This window comes from Manis pentadactyla, chromosome 1 (assembly GCF_030020395.1).
Source record: "Manis pentadactyla isolate mManPen7 chromosome 1, mManPen7.hap1, whole genome shotgun sequence".
Lineage (NCBI taxonomy): Eukaryota > Metazoa > Chordata > Mammalia > Pholidota > Manidae > Manis > Manis pentadactyla.
Window position 1 is genome coordinate 157,878,610 of NC_080019.1, and position 20,843 is coordinate 157,899,452.

At 40.8% G+C, this 20,843-nt stretch overlaps 1 protein-coding gene across 1 annotated transcript; it reads left to right on the forward strand.

Moving 5' to 3' along the window:
• The first annotated feature begins 7,538 nt into the window (after window positions 1–7,538).
• LNP1 (leukemia NUP98 fusion partner 1) lies at window positions 7,539–20,571 on the forward strand. The gene is made up of 3 exons (XM_036916434.2): window positions 7,539–8,078; window positions 16,169–16,399; window positions 20,111–20,571. The coding sequence occupies exons 1-3, from the start codon at window positions 7,926–7,928 to the stop codon at window positions 20,258–20,260; spliced, it is 534 nt and encodes a 177-aa protein (XP_036772329.2). The 5' UTR covers window positions 7,539–7,925; the 3' UTR covers window positions 20,261–20,571.
• The last annotated feature ends 272 nt before the right edge of the window (window positions 20,572–20,843 follow it).

The window sequence follows — 20,843 nt, forward strand, 5'->3', positions numbered from 1 at the left end:
GAAGTAGCAGGCGGAAGAAAACATGGGAAGATTGATTATTTCTTTGACAAATCTTCTTGTAGAGTAACTTCAGCATATATAGGTTTTAAGCTACTACTTAAACTGCGCACACACATTAACATAATAGGAGTATAGTTACATAACCAAAGCATATCTGTAATTACCAGCCATCTCCAGTGAAACCAAGAAAACCATTAAGGCACCTTAGGCATTTGTGAAAACTTATCTATGATATGGTGGATATTGTCGAACTGAACTTGAACAGTCTGAGAGAAATCAGACAAATTAAAACAACCCATTCCTGGGGACTGTTCACATCCCATATGTTCTTTTAACAGTAAATAGTCTGTAGTTGTAAGAGTTTGGAGCGCTACAATTTGCACTTCTCCAAATTCTTGGTTGAGTTCCAACAGTATAGATCCAGTCAAATTTGTTGTTTTACTGTATGCACAGGCCAGCTTAGATATCTCCTTCCTCATTCCCATGGCAAGTCCAGGAACTGGTGGGATGAGTGCATCTACAGCTGTAGCAGTGCGTGGATCTTTGTTGGTTTTTTTTTTTTTTTTTTTTTAATAATTATTTTTTATTGAAGGGTAGTTGACGCACAGTATTACATTACATTAGTTTCAAGTGTACAACACAGTGGTAGAACATTTATATACATAATTCGAGGTTCCAGCTATCACCCTACCAAGTTGTTACATTATCTTGACTATATTCCTTATGCTATACATTACATCCCGGTTACTTATTTATTTTACCATTGGAAGTCTGTCCTTTTTTTTTTTTTTTTTTGTGAGGGCATCTCTCATATTTATTGATCAAATGATTGTTAACGACAATAAAATTCTGTATAGGGGAGTCAATGCTCAATGTACAATCATTAATCCACCCCAAGCCTAATTTTCATCAGTCTCCAATCTTCTGAGGCATAACAAACAAGTTCTTACATGGAGAACAAATTCTTACATAATGAATAAGTTACATAGTGAACAGTACAAGGGCAGTCATCACAGAAACTTTCAGTTTTGCTCATGCATTATGAAATCTAAACAGTCAGTTCAATTATGAATACTCATTTGGTTTTTATACTTGATTTATGTGTGGATACTACATTTCTCTCTTTATTATTATTATTTTTAATAAAATGCTGAAGTGGTAGGTAGATACAAGATAAAGGTAGAAAACATAGTTTAGTGTTGTAAGAGAGCAAATGTAGATGATCAGGTGTGTGCCTGTAGACTATGTGTTAATCCAAGCTAGACCAGGGCAATAAAACATCCACATATGCAGAAGATTTCTCTCAGAACAGGGAGGGTGAGGTTCTAAGCCTCAGCTCTGTTGATCCCCAATTTCTCACCTGATGGCCCCCCTGCGACTGTGCCTGTCTTAGGTTGTTCCTCCCTTGAGGAATCTTACCCGTCTCTGGCTAACCAGTCATCTTCCGGGGCCATACAGGGAAATGTGAAGTTGGTAAGTGAGAGAGAAGCCTTATTGTTTGAAAAGGTTAGCTTTTTACATCTTTGCATATTTATGCCCTGTGGCTTCTATGCCCAGCGTTTGTCTTGAGGTATCTTTACCACTTGGAAGAATTATGATACTCGGTAAATTTGATACGAGGCACGAATTCTATTTAAGGGTTGTAATTAGGAAGGAAGAAGAAAAGCTGTAGAAGTAGCAGGCGGAAGAAAACATGGGAAGATTGATTATTTCTTTGGCATATCTTCTTGTAGAGTACCTCAGCATGAATAGGTTTTAAGCTACTACTTAAATTGCGCACACACATTAACATAATAGGAGTATAGTTACATAACCAAAGCATATCTGTAATTACCAGCCATCTCCAGTGAAACCAAGAAAACCAGTTAGGCACCTTAGGCATTTGTGAAAACTTATCTATGATATGGTGGATATTGTCCAACTGAACTTGAACAGTCTGAGAGAAATCAGACAAATTAAAACAACCCATTCCTGGGGACTGTTCACATGCCATATGTTCTTTTAACAGTAAATAGTCTGTAGTTGTAAGACTTTGGAGCGCTACAATTTGCACTTCTCCAAATTCTTGGTTGAGTTCCAACAGTATAGATCCAGTCAAATTTGTTGTTTTACTGTATGCACAGGCCAGCTTAGATATCTCCTTCCTCATTCCCATGGCAAGTCCAGGAACGGGTGGGATGAGTGCATCTACAGCTGTAGCAGTGCGTGGATCTTTGTTGGGGTTTTTTGATGATCATCTTCTGGCATGAGTCTTCCAGAGAGTGCTGATGTTGGAAGTACTTTTTCATATCGTATCTTAGTTCATTTTCGGGGTAGCCCAATTAGGCTTTGATCCTCTGTATAAACACAAACAGACCCTTTGCCTACACTTTTATATGCCCTTTATACCCTTGTGTAGAACTCGTTGGAGGTTACCACACAGGAACTGCCCTTTTTTTTTTTTTTTGCTTTGTTTTTGGTATCACTAATCTACACTTACATGATGAATATTATGTTTACTAGGCTCTCCCCTATACCAGGTCTCCCCTATAAACCCCTTTACAGTCACTGTCCATCAGCATAGCAAAATGTTGTAGAATCACTACTTGCCTTCTCTGTGTTGTACAGCCCTCCCTTTTCTCCTACCCCCCATGCATGTTAATCTTAATACCCCCCTACTTCTCCCCCCCTTATCCCTCCCTACCCACCCATCCTCCCCAGTCCCTTTCCCTTTGGTACCTGTTAGTCCATTGTTGAGTTCTGTGATTCTGCTGCTGTTTTGTTCCTTCAGTTTTTCCTTTGTTCTTATATTCCACAGATAAGTGAAATCATTTGGTATTTCTCTTTCTCCGCTTGGCTTGTTTCACTGAGCATAATACCCTCCAGCTCCATCCATGTTGCTGCAAATGATTGGATTTGCCCTTTTCTTATGGCTGAGTAGTATTCCATTGTGTATATGTACCACATCTTCTTTATCCATTCATCTATTGATGGACATTTAGGTTGCTTCCAATTCTTGGCTATTGTAAATAGTGCTGCAATAAACATAGGGGTGCATCTGTCTTTCTCAAACTTGATTGCTGCGTTCTTAGGGTAAATTCCTAGGAGTGGAATTCCTGGGTCAAATGGTAAGTCTGTTTTGAGCATTTTGATATACCTCCATACTGCTTTCCACAATGGTTGAACTAACTTACATTCCCACCAGCAGTGTAGGAGGGTTCCCCTTTCTCCACAGCCTCGCCAACATTTGTTGTTGTTTGTCTTTTGGATGGCAGCCATCCTTACTGGTGTGAGGTGATACCTCATTGTAGTTTTAATTTGCATTTCTCTGATAATTAGCGATGTGGAGCATCTTTTCATGTGTCTCTTGGCCATCTGTATTTCTTTTTTGGAGAACTGTCTGTTCAGTTCCTCTGCCCATTTTTTAATTGGGTTATTTGTTTTTTGTTTGTTGAGGCGTGTGAGCTCCTTATATATTCTGGACGTCAAGCCTTTATCGGATGTGTCATTTTCAAATATATTCTCCCATACTGTAGGGATCCTTCTTGTTCTATTGGTGTCTTTTGCTGTACAGAAGCTTTTCAGCTTAATATAGTCCCACTTACTCATTTTTGCTGTTGTTTTCCTTGCCCGGGGAGATATTTTCAAGAAGAGGTCACTCATGTTTATGTCTAAGAGGTTTTTGCCTATGTTTTCTTCCAAGAGTTTAATGGTTTCATGGCTTACATTCAGGTCTTTGATCCATTTTGAGTTTACTTTTGTATATGGGGTTAGACAATGGTCCAGTTTCATTCTCCTACATGTAGCTGTCCAGTTTTGCCAGCACCACCTGTTGAAGAGGCTGTCATTTCACCATTGTATGTCCATGGCTCCTTTATCAAATATTAATTGACCATATATGTCTGGGTTAATGTCTGGATTCTCTAGTCTGTTCCATTGGTCTGTGGCTCTGCTCTTGTGCCAGTACCAAATTGTCTTGATTACTATGGCTTTATAGTAGAGCTTGAAGTTGGGGAGTGAGATCCCCCCTACTTTATTCTTCTTTCTCAGGATTGCTTTGGCTATTCGGGGTCTTTGGTGTTTCCATATGAATTTTTGAATTATTTGTTCCAGTTCATTGAAGAATGTTGCTGGTAGTTTCATAGGGATTGCATCAAATCTGTATATTGCTTTGGGCAGGATGGCCATTTTAACGATATTAATTCTTCCTAGCCACGAGCATGGGATGAGTTTCCATCTGTTAGTGTCCCCTTTAATTTCTCTTAAGAGTGACTTGTAGTTTTCAGAGTATAAGTCTTTCACTTCTTTGGTTAGGTTTATTCCTAGGTATTTTATTTTTTTTTGATGCAATTGTGAATGGAGTTGTTTTCCTGATTTCTCTTTCTGTTGATTCATTGTTAGTATATAGGAAAGCCACAGATTTATGTGTGTTGATTTTGTATCCTGCAACTTTGCTGTATTCCGATATCAGTTCTAGTAGTTTTGGGGTGGAGTCTTTAGGGTTTTTTATGTACAGTATCATGTCATCTGCAAATAGTGACAGTTTAACTTCTTCTTTACCAATCTGGATTCCTTGTATTTCTTTATTTTGTCTGATTGCCGTGGCTAGGTCCTGTGCTAATTTAAATGATATATAGAGTCTTACATTCCATATTTCCATGTTCAAATAGGATCTCTTGCAGGGCTATCACTTTATGATATGCAGGGGAAGTAAGAAAAGCCAGCCACCCTTCTCTGGCTCATGTAAGGGAACATATAAATTCACCTTCTACAGAGAAGATGGTCACCTGGGTGTCACTGGACTGGACAAGTTGAGACAGCTGCAAAGAGCCCCTGGCATCAGAGTTCAGAGGTGGTTTCACAGGGCATAGCAACAACCTCTCAGACTTGGGTGTCTGTAAAATTAATACTTGTGATGGAAAATGGTGGAGTCAGAATCTCCAGAGGTCAGTCTCACCATGGAAACAGCCACTAAAGTGGTTGTTGGGGGACATGGATAAACTATCAGAATCAACACTTTTGGGACACTGGAACCTCATCAGGAGCAATAACCACAGGAATTCTTGGTGGAGGGCCTCTGGACACTGCCAGCTGAGGAACCTCTGCCAGGTCACACACTGACCACCAAGACAATGGGCAGAAGCTTCAGTGGCTACACAGCAAGGAAACAGGCTTTGCAAACATGTTTTGGAGAAGCCACCTTAGAAATGGAGGACTGCAGCCCTCAACAAGCAACAAGAGCAATCCGTGAGAATGGGGAGAATCTAATTTCCAGATAATAACATTCAGTATCCAGTTCTCAACAAATTACAAAGAAACAGGAAAATGTAGCTTTTTCATAGGATAGGAAAGAATTTGACAGAAACCATCCCGGAGGAAGCCCAGATATTGAAATTACTAGTCAAAAACATTATGTCCACTGTCTTAAATATGTCCCATGAGCTGGAGGAAACTCAGACAGAAAACTAAAGGAAATCAAGAGAATGAGGTAAAAACAAAGAGGGAACTGAATAAAAAGACAGGAACCAAACAAATTCTGGTGGTGTAAAGTACAACTAAAATGAAAACTCCTTAGAGGAGTTTGATGGGAGATTAGAGCAGGCAGAAGAGAGAATCGGTGAACTTGATTGAAAAGCAATGGAATTATTCTGCCTGAGGAGCAGAAAGGAAAGAGTGAAGGAAAATGAGCAGGCCCTGAGGGACTTTGCAGACATCCTCAAATGTAACAACATATGCATAATGGGAGTCCAAAAGAAGAGAAAGGAGCAGATGTATTTGAAGAAATAATGGTTGAAAACGTCATAAATTTGATGAAAGACATAAACTTACCCATTCAGAAGCTCAAATGAACTCCAGTGGGACAAACACAAAGAGCTGAGTCCTGCTCCTGCCTCTGCAGGGGACTCAGAGCCAGCTCAGGACACTACACCCAGGCAGGGAGACGAGACACCTGCTCCTGTCTGAGGCACCCAGAGCCAGTGCAGGACCCCAGACCACTAGAGTATGAGCTGACCCCTGCTCCTGCCTCTGCAGGGGACCCTCAGCCTGCACAGGACACCATACCCAGGCAGGGAGATGGGGCACCTGCTCCTGTCCCTGTAGGGGATCCTGGGCCGGGTCAGGACCCCAGACTCCTGAAGGCAGAGCTGATCCCTGCTCTTGCCCTTGCACCTGCAGGGCATCAAGAGCCCAGTTGGTCTCCCCACCCCTGCAGGGAGTGCCAGGTCCAAAACAGTTCTCTGCACCAACTCCCCAACCACTCAGTCCACCTGCTGCTCTACTGTATCTTTTCCTGACCCCGTGTGTGTTTGTGTTTGATTTTGGTAGAATTTTCCATTTTTGTTTTATATAGTTAATGATTTTCTCTAAGTTAAAATTTTAAATGAATTAAAATCGTGTCTTTCCCATTTTGAATTGAATGCATCATGGGCACTAAGTGCAGTACTGCAGCCCTCACCACCGGCCAGGTCAGGGCGCATCATTCCCCAAAGCAAACCCTGTCCCAGGGCACTTGCTCCCCAATCCCCCTCCCCTGGTCCCCAGCAGCCTCCAGTCTGTTTTCTCTCTCTGCTCCTTCCTCTATTCTGGATCTTTCCTACCAATGGAATCAAACAACAGGTGCCTTTTGTGTCTGCCCACATATTTTATGAGGGAACTAGTTCATTTCTGTCTTAACTTAAAATAGCATTTTTCTATTTCAAAAGGGGCATCCTAGTGAATTAAAGATTAGGTACCTAAGTGAAGCTCTCTTAGTAAGGACGTGCACAATCTGGGGTAGGGACCTTAGTCTGTGTGACACCAGAGCCAGAAGCCAGAAGGGAAATGGCTGGCTGTTCCCATGGCCAAAACAAAAACAAGAAAAATGTAGACAGCTGGAAAGAGAAACCACAAACAGCAAAAGCCATTCCTCAACCCAAGGCTGAGGTCAGGTTTGACATCTCCATGTTCCAAGGAGTCTCAAAAGTCAATGTTGTAAAAAGGGACAAAGAGCAACACAGGCAATTCCAATCAAGAGGCAACACATATGGGGAGTGTAGAGTGTGTGGCATAGATAGGACACGCAAGTGTACATACTTCGGAGATGGCACGGGTCCCCGACAGACTGAAGGTTCTAGGCGGGTGACGACTGTCCCTGGTGCCATGTGAGCAAGAAGAGTACCCGGGGATCCATAGAGAGAAGTGTGAAAGGTCAGGCTCTCTGTCGGACAGTGTGCAGCACCCACCTCGAGTCCCCAGGTCTTGCCTTCAGCAGCAGGCCTGATCCTCAGGATTATTCACGCCAAAATTCTTGTGCAGCTGTGGATGCGTGTGCACATATGTAGGGGGTGCATATGTGTGTGTGCATGTGTGCCTGTGGGTGTTGGGTACTCCCTTTGTTCCAGGAACTGGATTTTATATCAATATCAGTGTTATTTATTAGCAGAGGACCTAGCTCTCGATATGCCAATAGCCTGCCATCTTGCAGGCTGCAGTCGGTCTGTCTCTTGTGAGTGCCCCATTTCAGAGCTGGCCTGGAGCTGACAGGCATATCATGAGGGTCGTGCTCCATCACCACTGACAGCTGGAGATGCCATCACATGCCATGAACAGCAAAGCACAGGCAAAACCGGGCAGTGTACTGTGCTTCCTGCCCTTAGGCTTCGAGGCTCAAGCCCTAGCAATGGAAGGATTAAAACAAGCCTCTCAATTGAAAAAAAGAAGGGGAGGGGAAGGGAGTGTGAGCTGCACAATTTATAAATAGACAGTACCCGAGGCTGCCTGACGGTGAAATGGTTGTTTAGTAAATCTCTCTCCTTTAAGGATCTCATTATCGGAGGCCATTTGCAAATACCAGTTTCATTTTGTCTTTTGGGGAGACCCCGGGCTTCACCAAGTCAGCTGTGTTGGGTGATACTGCTCTCTGCTAGATTGAGGGACAGGCCTTCCATATTCTGAATCACCTTTACATGGAGCACAAGGATGATGACGACGATGATGTATCTTTTGCCGAATGGATGAGCAGCTTCTGGGGTCACAGCTGGATAGAGGAAGAGAGAGGACTCCGGGACTGCCACGCATCACAAGATGCCCGACGCAGGAAAAGCTCCCTGCCCTGCCCAGTGAGTTCTTATGATGGAGCCAGGGGAGAGCTGGACTAGGGGAGGGGGAGTTTTCCTGGATCATTTTTGAAGAGTCCTTTGGTATAAAATTTTCTTTGTTTGAAAATCAGTACTTCCCAACTTTTTTTTGTGCCTACAAAATCCCTTTTATTATTTTACGTTGTCCTCCAAGGGACCTGATTTTCATCTCTTTGGTAAAGATTTCTTCATCTGTAGTAACCTAAGATATCTTTAACTGCTATTCAGATCTCCTGAGAAACCTGAGATAATCCTGAGTGATAATATAATTCAAGCCAAAGGAAAGAAATTTGATGTTGTAGTCTGTGGCACGGGTGTGGATCAATGCATGTTTCCAATAGTCTTTTTGAAATACTGAAAATATCTCTACTATTTGGTGGTCATTAAAGAATTGGAGAGTCCACATAATAAGTGGCTACCTTTGATAAATCTGATATACTTTTCCTTCTGATTGCCATTTGGTTTCCTTGGGGAAGAGGGAAGCAAAGTTCTGTCCCCTTAGCACTATATTCCTGTGGTGAGGCAGAGCCCCTAGTGTCTGGGGAGCAAGATATGAGCAGGAAAGCTCTTGAGAGGGGTGAGAGGGGTGAGAGGGGTGGGTGGGCCTGACTAGGTGTGAACTTGGCAGCAGGTACAGGCGGCAGTTCTCTCTGCTCAACTTGGGGGCTAGACGGCTCCAAAGTAGACCTGTTTGTCCTCTGCTTCACGGTTTTACAGAAACAAGATAGCTTTACTTCTTCACAAGTCACTAAGAATTCCAGCGATCGGAGAAATCCTCCCCAATCCTCTGCTTCTGCCAACCCCAGAACCAAGTAATCTGGGGGGTAATGTTATTTTATTTTTAGCTCCACAGTTCCCACATGCATAATTCCTGTGCGGGATATTAGAGTGTATAAGGCAACCTCTTTTACTCCCCGTGATCAACAACTTTGAGGAATGAGACCTCTTTGAGACACACATGTTTGAAAACAGATCTCTTACCAAATGCGTGCTTAGGGACAAAGGGCAAATTTCAACACTTCTTTGAGCTTCAGGTTCTTAAGTGAAAAAGAAGAGAGGTGGTATTGGACAATCACTGAGAAGTGATTTTCCACAATTCTGTTATAAAATAAATAATTGTTTATCACACTCTCATTTTAATCATTTATGTTCCACATCAAGTGAGGTACTCATGTGTGAACAGAGTCTGATTAGTTTTCAGTTTCAAGATAGTGAGAACCGGGAAGAAATAAAGGGAAAAATCATGATTTACTATTTAACAACAGCTCTTTGGAGCCACAGAAAATATGAAAATGAAGTCTGACATAAAATACAGCTTCTTGAATACATTTTATCATCTATTAGACTTTAAAAACTGAGATAATCCACCTTATTTAGAGAATTCTCTTTTAGATTGCAATGTTTTTTGCCTTAAAGTATTGGGGACTAGCAGAATTTATGTATAGCATTTCTAAATGGAATCCATATGTCTTTTCCTGCTTGGCTCAACTACAGGCACTTGACTGAATTGACCTATTTTGATTCTCTGAGTCAACAATGAATTCCAAACTTATCAGACTAACATACAGAAAGCATGTGTATATTTAAGGAGACAAAGAATGGAATAAAAATGACAATCCGACTGGGCAGAGCAGAGAGAGTAGAGAGAGCACAAACACTGAACACAGACCTGGGCGTCCAGGGCCACATGGGCAGAGTCCTGGAAAACAGTCAAATAGTTGGCAATCTGATCCTTCATCTCTGGTCACATAATGCCATGTATTTCTGAAGTGCATCTGTAGTTGGATACTTAACTTTTCCTAACTCTAAAATGTGTTAGAATTTTCCTTACATTAGAGATAATGAAAATATACTGTTTTTTTTATTTTTGTGCTTTGCTTTGAGCTCAATGAAAATAACTTAAAAAGGAGAGCTGACTTTTAGCCTTATGTTTTTTTACTCTCTCCACATTGCTCCAGTCTAAGGCTCTCCTCTTGCAACCTATTAATAACCTATATCCATCAATATTACATGCACAGAAAGAGAAGTTTTCCCCTTCTTTCGTATTTGAACATGGTTTCTGATATGGCTTTTCAGCCTCATGATTCTTGCAAAACCATAGTGATGGTGCATTAATTCATTGAATATATTTATGCACCAGGCATTGGGCAAGGCCCAGTAGGATTTCAGGGTAGATGAAGACATGCATGGTCTCCGTGTCTGTGGAACTTCCAGTCTAGGGGAACATACAGATTTGGCAGAAAGAATGCAATAGACGAGGGGTAAAGCTTGGTCCTCTCAGAGAACTCTACTTTATGACAGGACTCTTTACAAACTGTAATTGTTGATGTAAAGGGAATGAAACAATCTAACTTTACTGACCTGATGTCCTTGGTGGAAAGAAAAAAGTAAGTAATGTGAAGTCTCTCATTACTAAACTGATCTCACCATTATCACACGAGTACACACTTGAAGTAAAACAGTTTACATAACTTATTTACTCTACTCATTGAAACTGGATTTTTAATACTTTGGTCTATTCAGCTTTCTAGTCATCTCCATATCCTTTGAAAGGTTCTCTTAACATTGTTCTATAACAGTTTGGGCTCAGTGGAAGGGAAGACCATTCTAAATGAGAGACAGACCTCTTCAAGGAGGAACTGAGTTCCCTGGCCTAGAGCTTTGCTGACTCCAAAGGGACTTTCTCGGTGCTTCCTTTATGCTCCAAGGTAGGAACCATATGTGCTTGCTGTCACGATATCATTTGAAAGGATATAAAATAAACCTCTACCTATCTGCTCCCAAGGGATTTTCTTTTTTTTTGCTTTTAAAAATTAGCATCTTTAACCAATTTCATATTCTCTCTTCCCCTTCTTGCTTTAAAGTAGTAAAATATGTTTTAAATTGTATTTTTATTCCTGATTCACTTGAGGCTGGCTACACATTCACACTATGATGAGACGACATATCACAGCTTCTCATTATAGGGGTAGCGTCTTAAAGGATTTCTCACAAACCTGAACAGAGAGGGGATGCCCAAAGGTTTTATGACTAACAGAGGTTTTTTGTTTTTCTGATTAAGTTTGTGTTTAATTTCGACAGGAGACAATGCCTTAATGCAAGGAAACAAAATGAGTGATAGGATTTCAGTATCAGTGACGACTCTGCAGAGGAACTTTCCCATAATGCTCTACGGACTCCTTTTCTCTCTTCTACTAGACGCTAAGGTAGAGGAGTATCTGGAAAGGCAGCAGAGCGGAGTGGTTACAACCCTCTTGGCTCTTTTGATAGCATTAGACTATGTTATGAAATATTCCTCACCTAAAAATCTTTTAGATTAATTCCTAAAGACCTACATATTATTGTTATTACTTTTATAATAGAATTCTGTTATAACTGATATATTGTTAAAAGTCACATTTTCACATAGAAATAAAATGAATTGCTGCTATTGAAGATTAAAGTTTAGGATTATTAATCCAAGAAAGAGATGTCTCATGTTTAGGCCTGCCACTTTGTCTCTCCAGTAAAATCATGAATCTCCTAAGTCTTAGGCAAGTCTCTTGGCCAAACTAAGACTTATTTTCCTCATCTGTAAACGGGGAAGAGTGACTCCCTTGTAGGATTTGTTGTGAGGCTAGAGATTAAGGACATAGTCCTGGCATGCCTGGTATACGCTGGGCACTAAGTCTCAGCATGGGTCTTCTTATCCCAGGTCCTGGAACTTCCTCCTCATTGCTTCTCATCTTGCTGTCAATGGGTGACCCAGGTGCTGTGTTTACTCAGAGGGCAGGCTGGGTACAACTAAAGGGCATTGCAATTAAAGCCGGGATATAGAACCTCAAGAAGTTAAGTTCTTGGGATGAAGATATTATATCACAATTTCTTTTCAAATGAGAACCAATGACTTGGGCCAGAGGGTGCATAGGATTTTTCTTGACAGAATTGTTTTCTGGGATCACAGTGGAAACAGCTAGGCTGCCAAGGAGTGCTCTTTGTTTTTCGGGTCAGCGCGCAGGGACAATATTGCTCTGGAAATCCGTACCTGCTGCAGGCTTTGTAGCCTGGGAGCTCAGAGCCCAGCTGGTGAACCAGTGTGGGGGGGATCCTGTTCCAGCGCCAGAGGCTGCATCACAGCGGGGGAAATAGACCATGGCCTTGGAGGCAGCACGCATATATTTTGTAAAAAGGTGCTTTTTAGGGCATGGTTTCATGTCTTGTGAGGGAAATTACATTGGAAGGGCATATCAAATTCCAAAGGAGGAGCTTGCAAAATAAGTAAACATTTAAAAAAATGGGAGCTTTTCTCTGTAACCAATTAAAGTACTCATTTAAGCCTGTTTCCCTCAAAGTCACACATCAAAACAAACAAACTGAAAACCCTATCTGATGTAAGGAGATATTAAGTTCATATTTTATTTATATTGTGATCAAAATTCTTGCCATCCTATTCAGGCCTCTCAGTGGAAGAGGTCTGAAAACATCCTCATTTCACTTCCAATCTCAAATTTAAAAGTTTTATTTAAAAAGTTTTATTGTGGTAAGAGCACTTCCCATGAGACCTACCCTCTTAGTAGACTTTGAATATACAAAACAGTAATGCTAACTTGTAGGCACAGTGCTGTACAGCAGATCTCTAGAGTTTATCTATCCTGCATAGCTGAACTTGTATATCCATTGATGAACAACTCCCCATCGCCCTTCCTCCCAGCCCCCGGCAGTCACCATTCTGTGCTTTTTTGAGTTTGTCTTTTTTAGATACCTCAAGTGAAATCATGCAAAATTTGTCCTTCTGTGTTTCAGTCTCAAATTTTTAAAGTTTACCTTTTTTCCCCACTGATAATATAGTACAAGATCACTGTAGAAAACTTGGAAAATACTACAAAGGAGTAGGAAGAAAACAGTTCCACAGCACAGAGAGAACCTTTCTAAACAGTTGGGTGTATTACTGGATTGCCCTTCTTATGCTATTACCCTCCTTCAAGACCCTCATTGCCTTCCCCCTCCAGCCTTCCCCTCCTCTCAGGAGCTTGCACCCCCAGCCCCACTGGGCTTCCCTTCCTTCCACACCAGTGAGCTCCTTCCATGGCAGTGCCTCTGCACATATGGTGCCCATTCCCAGGCAGAAAAGTGTCCTCTGTCCCCTAATTAAAGCTCATCCTTCAAATGGTAGCTTAATGGTCATCCCTTGGGAGAAGTCTCCCTGACCCTCCTAGCCAACCTAACACCCACCCAAACAGATGTGGTTTTACCCTGTTATGTCCTCTCAGTGCACCTTGACCTTTCCCTTCAGAGGACTTGGCAAGGACGTAAGCATTTGCCCTCCTTGTTTAACGTCTATCTCCCATGCAGACAGGAGCTCCAAGAGGGGATACTCTGCTTGTTTTATTTCCCAACTTATCCACAGCACCAAGTACCATGTCTGACCTGCAGGAAGTAGACTAATATATAGAGATTTACCTTATATATCTTAGTAGCTTTACAAAACTTTGACCATACTTCTGATTATTGTTTGAGAGTAAATTTCTAGACACGTGCATCAGTTTGGCCAGGCTGTCATACCCAAAGAACACATGCTGGTGGCTCAAACAACAGAAATGTATTTTCTCAATTCTGGAGGCTGGTAGTCCAAAATCAAGGTGTTGGCAGGTATGGTTTCTTCTGAGGCCTCCCTCCTTGGCTAGTAGTGGCCCCCTTCTTGCTGTGTCCTCACGTGTGCACACACATCCTTGGGGTCTGTTCAAATTTCTTCTTGTAAGGACCCCAGTCAGATTGAAGTAGGGCCCACCCTTATGGCCTCATTTTAACTTCATCTTTAAAGGCCCTGTCTCCTAAAACAGCCACATTTTGAGCTACTCACCTAAGGCTTCAACATATAAATTTGGTGGTGGGAACACAGTTCAGCTCATAACAATGTGCAATGGATGGATTCAAGGAGGGGTGTATTTCAGGCCTCTTCACACATACTGCCAACAGCTTTCTAGGAAGGCTGTATATATTTATAGTCCTACCAGCAAGGAATTACCGTGCCTGTTTCCTTGTACTCTTGCTAGTGTTGGTATCATTAAAAAGTATTTGTTTTTGCTCTCCTAAAAGGCAAAAATGTATATCATTTCATTTTACATAATCTTTGATTACTAATTAGCATAAACAACTTTTGCCATTTGGGATTTCTTTTTCTTTCATACATTTATTCATCCAATATATATTTAATGGACACATGCTGTGCATAAGGCAAGGTGTTGCATACTGGGATTCTTGCAGAGAATGAAACACAGCCCTTGATATGATGGAGCATAATCTAATGGAGAAGAGAGACGTGTAACAAAATTACTCAAGTTACTCATTACAGTTGTGGTGAGTGTCTTAAAAGAGAAATATGAGATCCCAGGAGGGCATCCAACAGGGTCCTTAACCAATGAGGGTGGCTGGAAAGCCTTTCTGGGGCGACACAGAAGGACCGAGGTGAAGGGGAGGCCTGGTGGGGGAGGTCACCGGCGGAAAGGACCACCTGCGCAGGCGCCTGTGCTGGGCAGAAGCCGGTGAGCTAGAGACACTGGGCAAAGGGCTGTCGCTGAAGAGGTGGGTTGGTCCAAGACGAGGTGCAAAACGAAAAGGTAGGAGTTGGCTGCTGTTCTAACAACTCTCACTGCTGTGAGAACAATGAAATAAAATGAGTAAGAGTGGTTATTGGATATCCACTATTAAGCGGCTTTTGTTCTGATCTGGGTGAAAGATTATGGAGACTTGGATTACCATAGTAACAGCGGCCCTGGAAAAGAGTGCATGGCTTTGTGAGACACTTGAGAAGTGGAATCTGCTGACTGGGCAATAGGATGTGGATGGTGGCTTCTGAGCAGCCGATGAATGGTCCTGCCATCTTCTGAGTCAGGAGACACTTGAGGAGCAGGTTTGTGGAGGAGAGATGATGAGTTCAAGTTTGGACAAGTCAGGCTGGGTGTCTGTGGGGCACCAGGAGTGAACCTGAGTGGACAGGAACTCCGAGGGGGGTCTGGGTAACAGCATAAATTAGGGAATCAGACTATAGCTAGAAACTGAAGCCTGAGGGTGAGATACTGAGGCGGACAGTGTAAAGTGAGAAGGGGAAGGAAGGGAAGGAAGAGCAGTTTAGAACCTTGGAGAACTCCACCAGTTATGGGCAGCTGGAGGGAGGAGTGAGCAACGTCTACAAAACTGTGGCAGAAAGAACAAAGAGAAACCAAGAGGGGTCAGTGACAGGAGGCAAGGGAAAGGGTTTCCAGAAGGGCCCTATGCGCAACAAGACTGACTACTACTGAGTGGTTAAAGACCAGAAGGTATATAGGATTTGATGATGTGGAGACAAATATCCTGACCAAAATCAGTTGTGGATGCGAAAACTAGATTTCAGTGAGTTGGGAAGTGAGAGAAATGGAGAAAGCAAGTGTCCCAGTTCTTCCAAGAAGCCTGGCTTCTCTGAACTGCCAGTCTTTTGATCATTTTCTAACTGTGATTTTGACACTGATATCACTGTACTATATGACCTCTTTGTTTGCCTGGGTATATGTAAGAAATACTTATTTTCAGGCTGTCTATTAAACATTAGTAACATGTACTAAATATTTTGAAGCTTTATCCGCCATTTATGTTTGTTTATGTGGCTTTTGGTGCACATTAGCTTTATTTTTACATAGTTAAATCTCTTTTCTTTCTGTGACTTCTCCTATTACTCTTTTGCTTAGAAATTACTTCTCCATACTGAAATCACATAAACCTTCACCTTGGTATTATTTCTTAAACATCTATGGCTACATGAAACATCATTTTTTTGATAATTTTGGAATTTATTTTTACATTTCACCTTAAAGCTTGAAACACTTCATTACACTGCTCTAATGGTAGAAGAATAACAAAGCTGGCCTTGGGGTGCTCTAGTTAACGTTTTAACCAATTGGCTCTACTGCTTCATTGTAGCAGAAAGGCCTTATGGAACCAGAATATAAAGTTCAGCTCAACATAACATCTGTTTAGTTTATGATTTATGGCTCTTCTGTCTCTGCGTCAATACTGTGCAGTCTTTTCTTAATGTGAAAAATGTTACTCTGTATTTCCAGCTTCTTGTGCTTCCCAGAATCCCAGCATCTGGCAGCCATCCTGGAAAGCAGCCTCATGAGGACCAAGGGCTTCAATGCCAGACCCACACGCAGGATTACAGAAAATGCTCAGGGGATGGGTCCTTCAGGAAGCCACTGGAATCAAAAGGAAGACCTCATTCCAGAATTCATGCATTTTCAGAGTCCTCTGAACAGCAACTGTGCTTTAGAACTAAACGCTCTCTCTCTCTGGTATGAATATTTAAACCACTTATTAAAGTAGACTTGTTGAATATTTAGGCCACTTTAGAAAAGTAAACCCAAAGGGCTCATCCTCCCCAAGTTTAAAGAGAACAAATCTAACTTCTTCATTTAGAGCTTGGTGATGAGATATCTGAAAAATGACACTCAGTTTCAGATAGCCCAGGTGTATAAATTTTCTTTTTTTTTCCAGTTGAAGACTTTGTAGGAAGAATTCCTGGAGGACCATAGGTGGAATGTTTTTGTTCCTGAGTCCCCTGATTCTTGAAGATTGTTTTTGTTACCCTTACTATAAATCATTTTGACTTGTTCTCTTCAGTATTCGAAGAACAGAAGAGCTGCCCTTACTACTACTCCTGTCCTTTCATATTTAATCCAATAGTAAACAGTCTATGATGGCACCGTGCTCTTCTGTACTTCTAAAAAGCATACAGAAGGAGTTTTTTTTGGATGCCATCTTATCTAGTAAATATCCAAAAGTAGGAGCAGCCCAAGAGCTCACAATGGCCTCCTGGGAGTCTAAGTAAAACACAAAGGAAACAGGCATGAAATGGGGGAAGAATAGAAACTCCAATGATATATGCCAACCTTGATGCATGAAGTACTACAAATCAATTAATTTGGAGGTCATTTTCAACTCTGCAACATGCTCACTAAGTGGACCTGGAGCAAAATACTTTTTTTTTGTGGGCCTTTGGTTTTTTGTTTTATTTTTCAAAACAGGAAAAATGATATGTTTCTGCCATGTAGTAGGCAGAATGACTAGGTGTATGACTAGGCAGTGACTAGGCATATTACCGACCTGGTTCTTGAGCTATGCTCTGTGAATCAATGGGAAGTTCTCTGTGAGTGCTTCCTACTTCATTGTCCACCTGAGAGCAGCGCTTTCTGCTTAGCTGTGTTGGCTGTGGGGACTGCCACCGTGCGCATTTGCCTGCTCTCTTTACCTGGTATAAGAAGATTAAGGAATGATAAATAGTGAGCAGCTTCCACTTACTATATCTAAACCTTAGTGAGCATTCCTATTTTGTCTTTCCTTTATATTGTTTTTTAAAAAAATATGGTTTCAGATTCAGCAATGTTGCAAGAATAGTAAAAAGAATACACCCTTCACTTAGAGTCTCTGTAAATGTTGACACGTTGCCATAGTTACCTATACCCTCTCTCTCCTTCTCAAACCCAAGCAAGGGCACAAGAACATTCTCTTACATAAACACAATACTAAATAACTAAACTCAGGAAATTAACATCAATACAATACTTTTACATCTAATCTATTGACTTTATTCATATTTTGTCATTTGGCCCCATAATATTCTTTATAGTGAGACTTCAGATCATGAACTGCAATCGATATTCATGCCCCTCTAATTTGTCTCATTCTGGAGCAGTTCCTTAGTCTCTCCTGGTCTTTCATGGCACTAGCATCTGAGAAGTGCAGGCCAATTATTTTTTAGAATGATGTTCCATTTGAGTTTATCTGATTTTTCCTTGTGATTAGATTAAGATTATGAACCTTCTGAGGGGAATAAAACACAAGTGGAAGAATTCCTGTTTTAAAACTACATATTCAAGTCATTCATTATATTAATTTGGGAGGCTTAGTTGCCTTAAATTCATACTGGAACAAGGTAGGGTATAAATATATTTTGAAAAATCTTAATCTGAACAGTTCTTTGTTGATTCTGACGGCCTCAGAAAAAATTTCACGTAACAACATATAATCTTATATAACTGGTCATATGAAATCACTCGCTAATATTATAATAAGCCCTAAAAGTGTGTAAATGTGAAATCAGTGTTTTTATTTAAAGAGATATTCATCACATTACCTCTTAAGTATAAAATATATTTGTTCATTTATTTCCCAAGTTCTTCCTTTTGAATGCCAAGATGACCAAGACAGCATTTTCAAATTTTTTGACTCAAGAACTCACTTATATATAATAACTAGAAACCTTCTAGGAATTTATAAAATCATTCAAATTTTTTCATATCACATGATAATTTTAAATTAAATATTTTATTTTGTATCAGTTTTTAATGAGTGTATCATAAAGTTTATCTTAATGCAAAATTAAAAATTCAGATACATTAAAACTTTTTCCTATTCAGCACTTGACACACTTTTCTAAGGCTAACTACATTAAGAAGTGTGGTTTGTCAGCAAATTTAAAAATGATATATATTATCCTTTGAGGGCCAAATGTATACTAATCCATAGATTTAAATTTCACATTCTTTAGCATCAAGAAGAGCCAGACACTACTCTCATGACCTCATCATGACCCACAACATTGCAGTCTTTCATTTTGATACTGAAAACTTATTTGGCTTCTTTTGATAATTTTCACATTTTGTTTCTCAGTGATTAGGTAAGAAAAAATATTTTAGGTCATTATTTACAAGTATTTCTCAGGTATTCTTTATTCTCAATAAAGGCAAAGCCAAATTGGAAATAATCTTCACAATATTTTTTCTTTTTTATACTGTTCTTACAAGTATTAGAAACATAACTGCTAGATATCAATTTTGTTCAAACTGATGGATCTAATACAACTACTGGCTCTAAAGAAAATAATCTGGAAGGCACATTTACAGAGCTAGCACAATTTGTAAGTTCTTAACATATCTCAGCTTCATCATTTATTTTGCTTTCTGACCTTGACCATGGATCATTATAGGTAGAAAGGAAACAATCCAAGAACAATTTGGCCCTGTAGAGCAGCTGACACAACCACAGTAACCAGACCCTCCAAGACTAAGCCTGCAGGACCGAGTCAAGACCTTTCTCACCTGACCACCACTCACTACTGTGTATGTTCACCTGATAGATGCTCAGAGGTTTCCCAGTGTTTCCAGGTCAAATGGAGAAGAAGGAGAGTCATGATTTTGCTTATTTTAAAAAATGGAAGTGTAAACAGATACCATCATCACATTTATCAATGCCATTCTTTAGTCAGTTATTCCTTAAAAAGGTTCTCCCTGACCATGGAAACAAGAAGTGTCCCCCCCCCCCCACTTCCCTACCATATCACTCTGTTTATAGTTATCATCGCACTTACCTGTTATTTTCTTGTCTCCTTTAGGCTTATTGATTGATTGTCTCCCTCGACAAGATGTAATATCTAGGAAATAGGGTCTCTCTAGTTAGGGCAATATCTCCTGACCCTAAAACACATAGTTCCAGAACACACAGTGTTCAATAAATCTGTGAACTGGACCCCTGGGCAACCTATCAGGGAATGTTATTGTGGTTGGATCTCATTCCACACTTCATTCTTCACACTAAAACTTAGTGCAAAGCCTACTATTAATGTAATTTAAGGTTGTGGACACAGGGAGGTTAGAATCATTCCATGTATGATTCACTCACCACATTCCTTTTCAAAAAGCACCAAGAGACTATTAATTTTATAGTGCTGTGAAACCATATCCCTCTGTTCATCAGCATCAAAGAGTCAAGAGTCATGTGCAACTTGCGTTTCCTCCACAGACCATCTCCTCATGACTAAGCCCCCTATTTTCTTTTATTTCTAGCTGAAACCATTAGCAACACCCTTAGGCTTATGCTGATTTATTACTAGGGACTCAGACGTGGAAGTCTACTAAACGATCAGGGCTTTCTTCCTTTCTGATTGTCAGGAGGAATGTTGTTGGCAACCTGCACATTTCTACCCCTTTCTGACCTTCTTCTTTCAGGGACCTGAGAGCAGAAAGGGGAGAAATGAAGGAACAGGCCTGAGGATGGAGATGAGATCTCACAAGAAAGTGGCGGAAAGAAGGAGCTCTAGGAAGGAGAAACATGGGGAAGCATCCACGGCCCTGCTGTTTGAAAAAGAGCCCAAATAGTACTTTGTTGCCACATCACCACTGCCGTGCTGGTGTTTTTGAGGCCCAGCACACCATACTGAGGGAGAGGTGGCTATAAATGTGCCTGCAGATACTGAGTGACTTGAAGCAGATGGGTGGTTCAGCTGCTCCCCAGGACAACCTGTATCATATTCCAACTGCTGCTGGAATCTTGGTTGAGAGTGTGATTTGTTCTGTTGCGCTTTTATGGAAACATGAAGAATAAAAGATATTTTAATAGAATAAAGTAATTCTCGAAAATGTGAAGGAAGATATTTAATGAGCCACCCACACATCTTCACCAACCCTTCTTCCATGCCACCTTGCAAATAATCTTAAATAAAAGTCATTGATATGACTCTAAGTTTACTTCCTTGTTAGATGTAATTATGTAGGTATGTCTAATGGCCATCATTTAATGAACACTGGTAATTAACATGCCGAGTGCTAAGCTGAGGGCTTCAATGAATTCCTAAAATAATCCTCACCACTCTGAGGTGGGACGTAGGCTTCTTTTTACTTGCTGGCTGAGGAAACTGAAGTTAAGGTCAGTCATTCACTGATGAGGTGGCAGTTAGGGCCA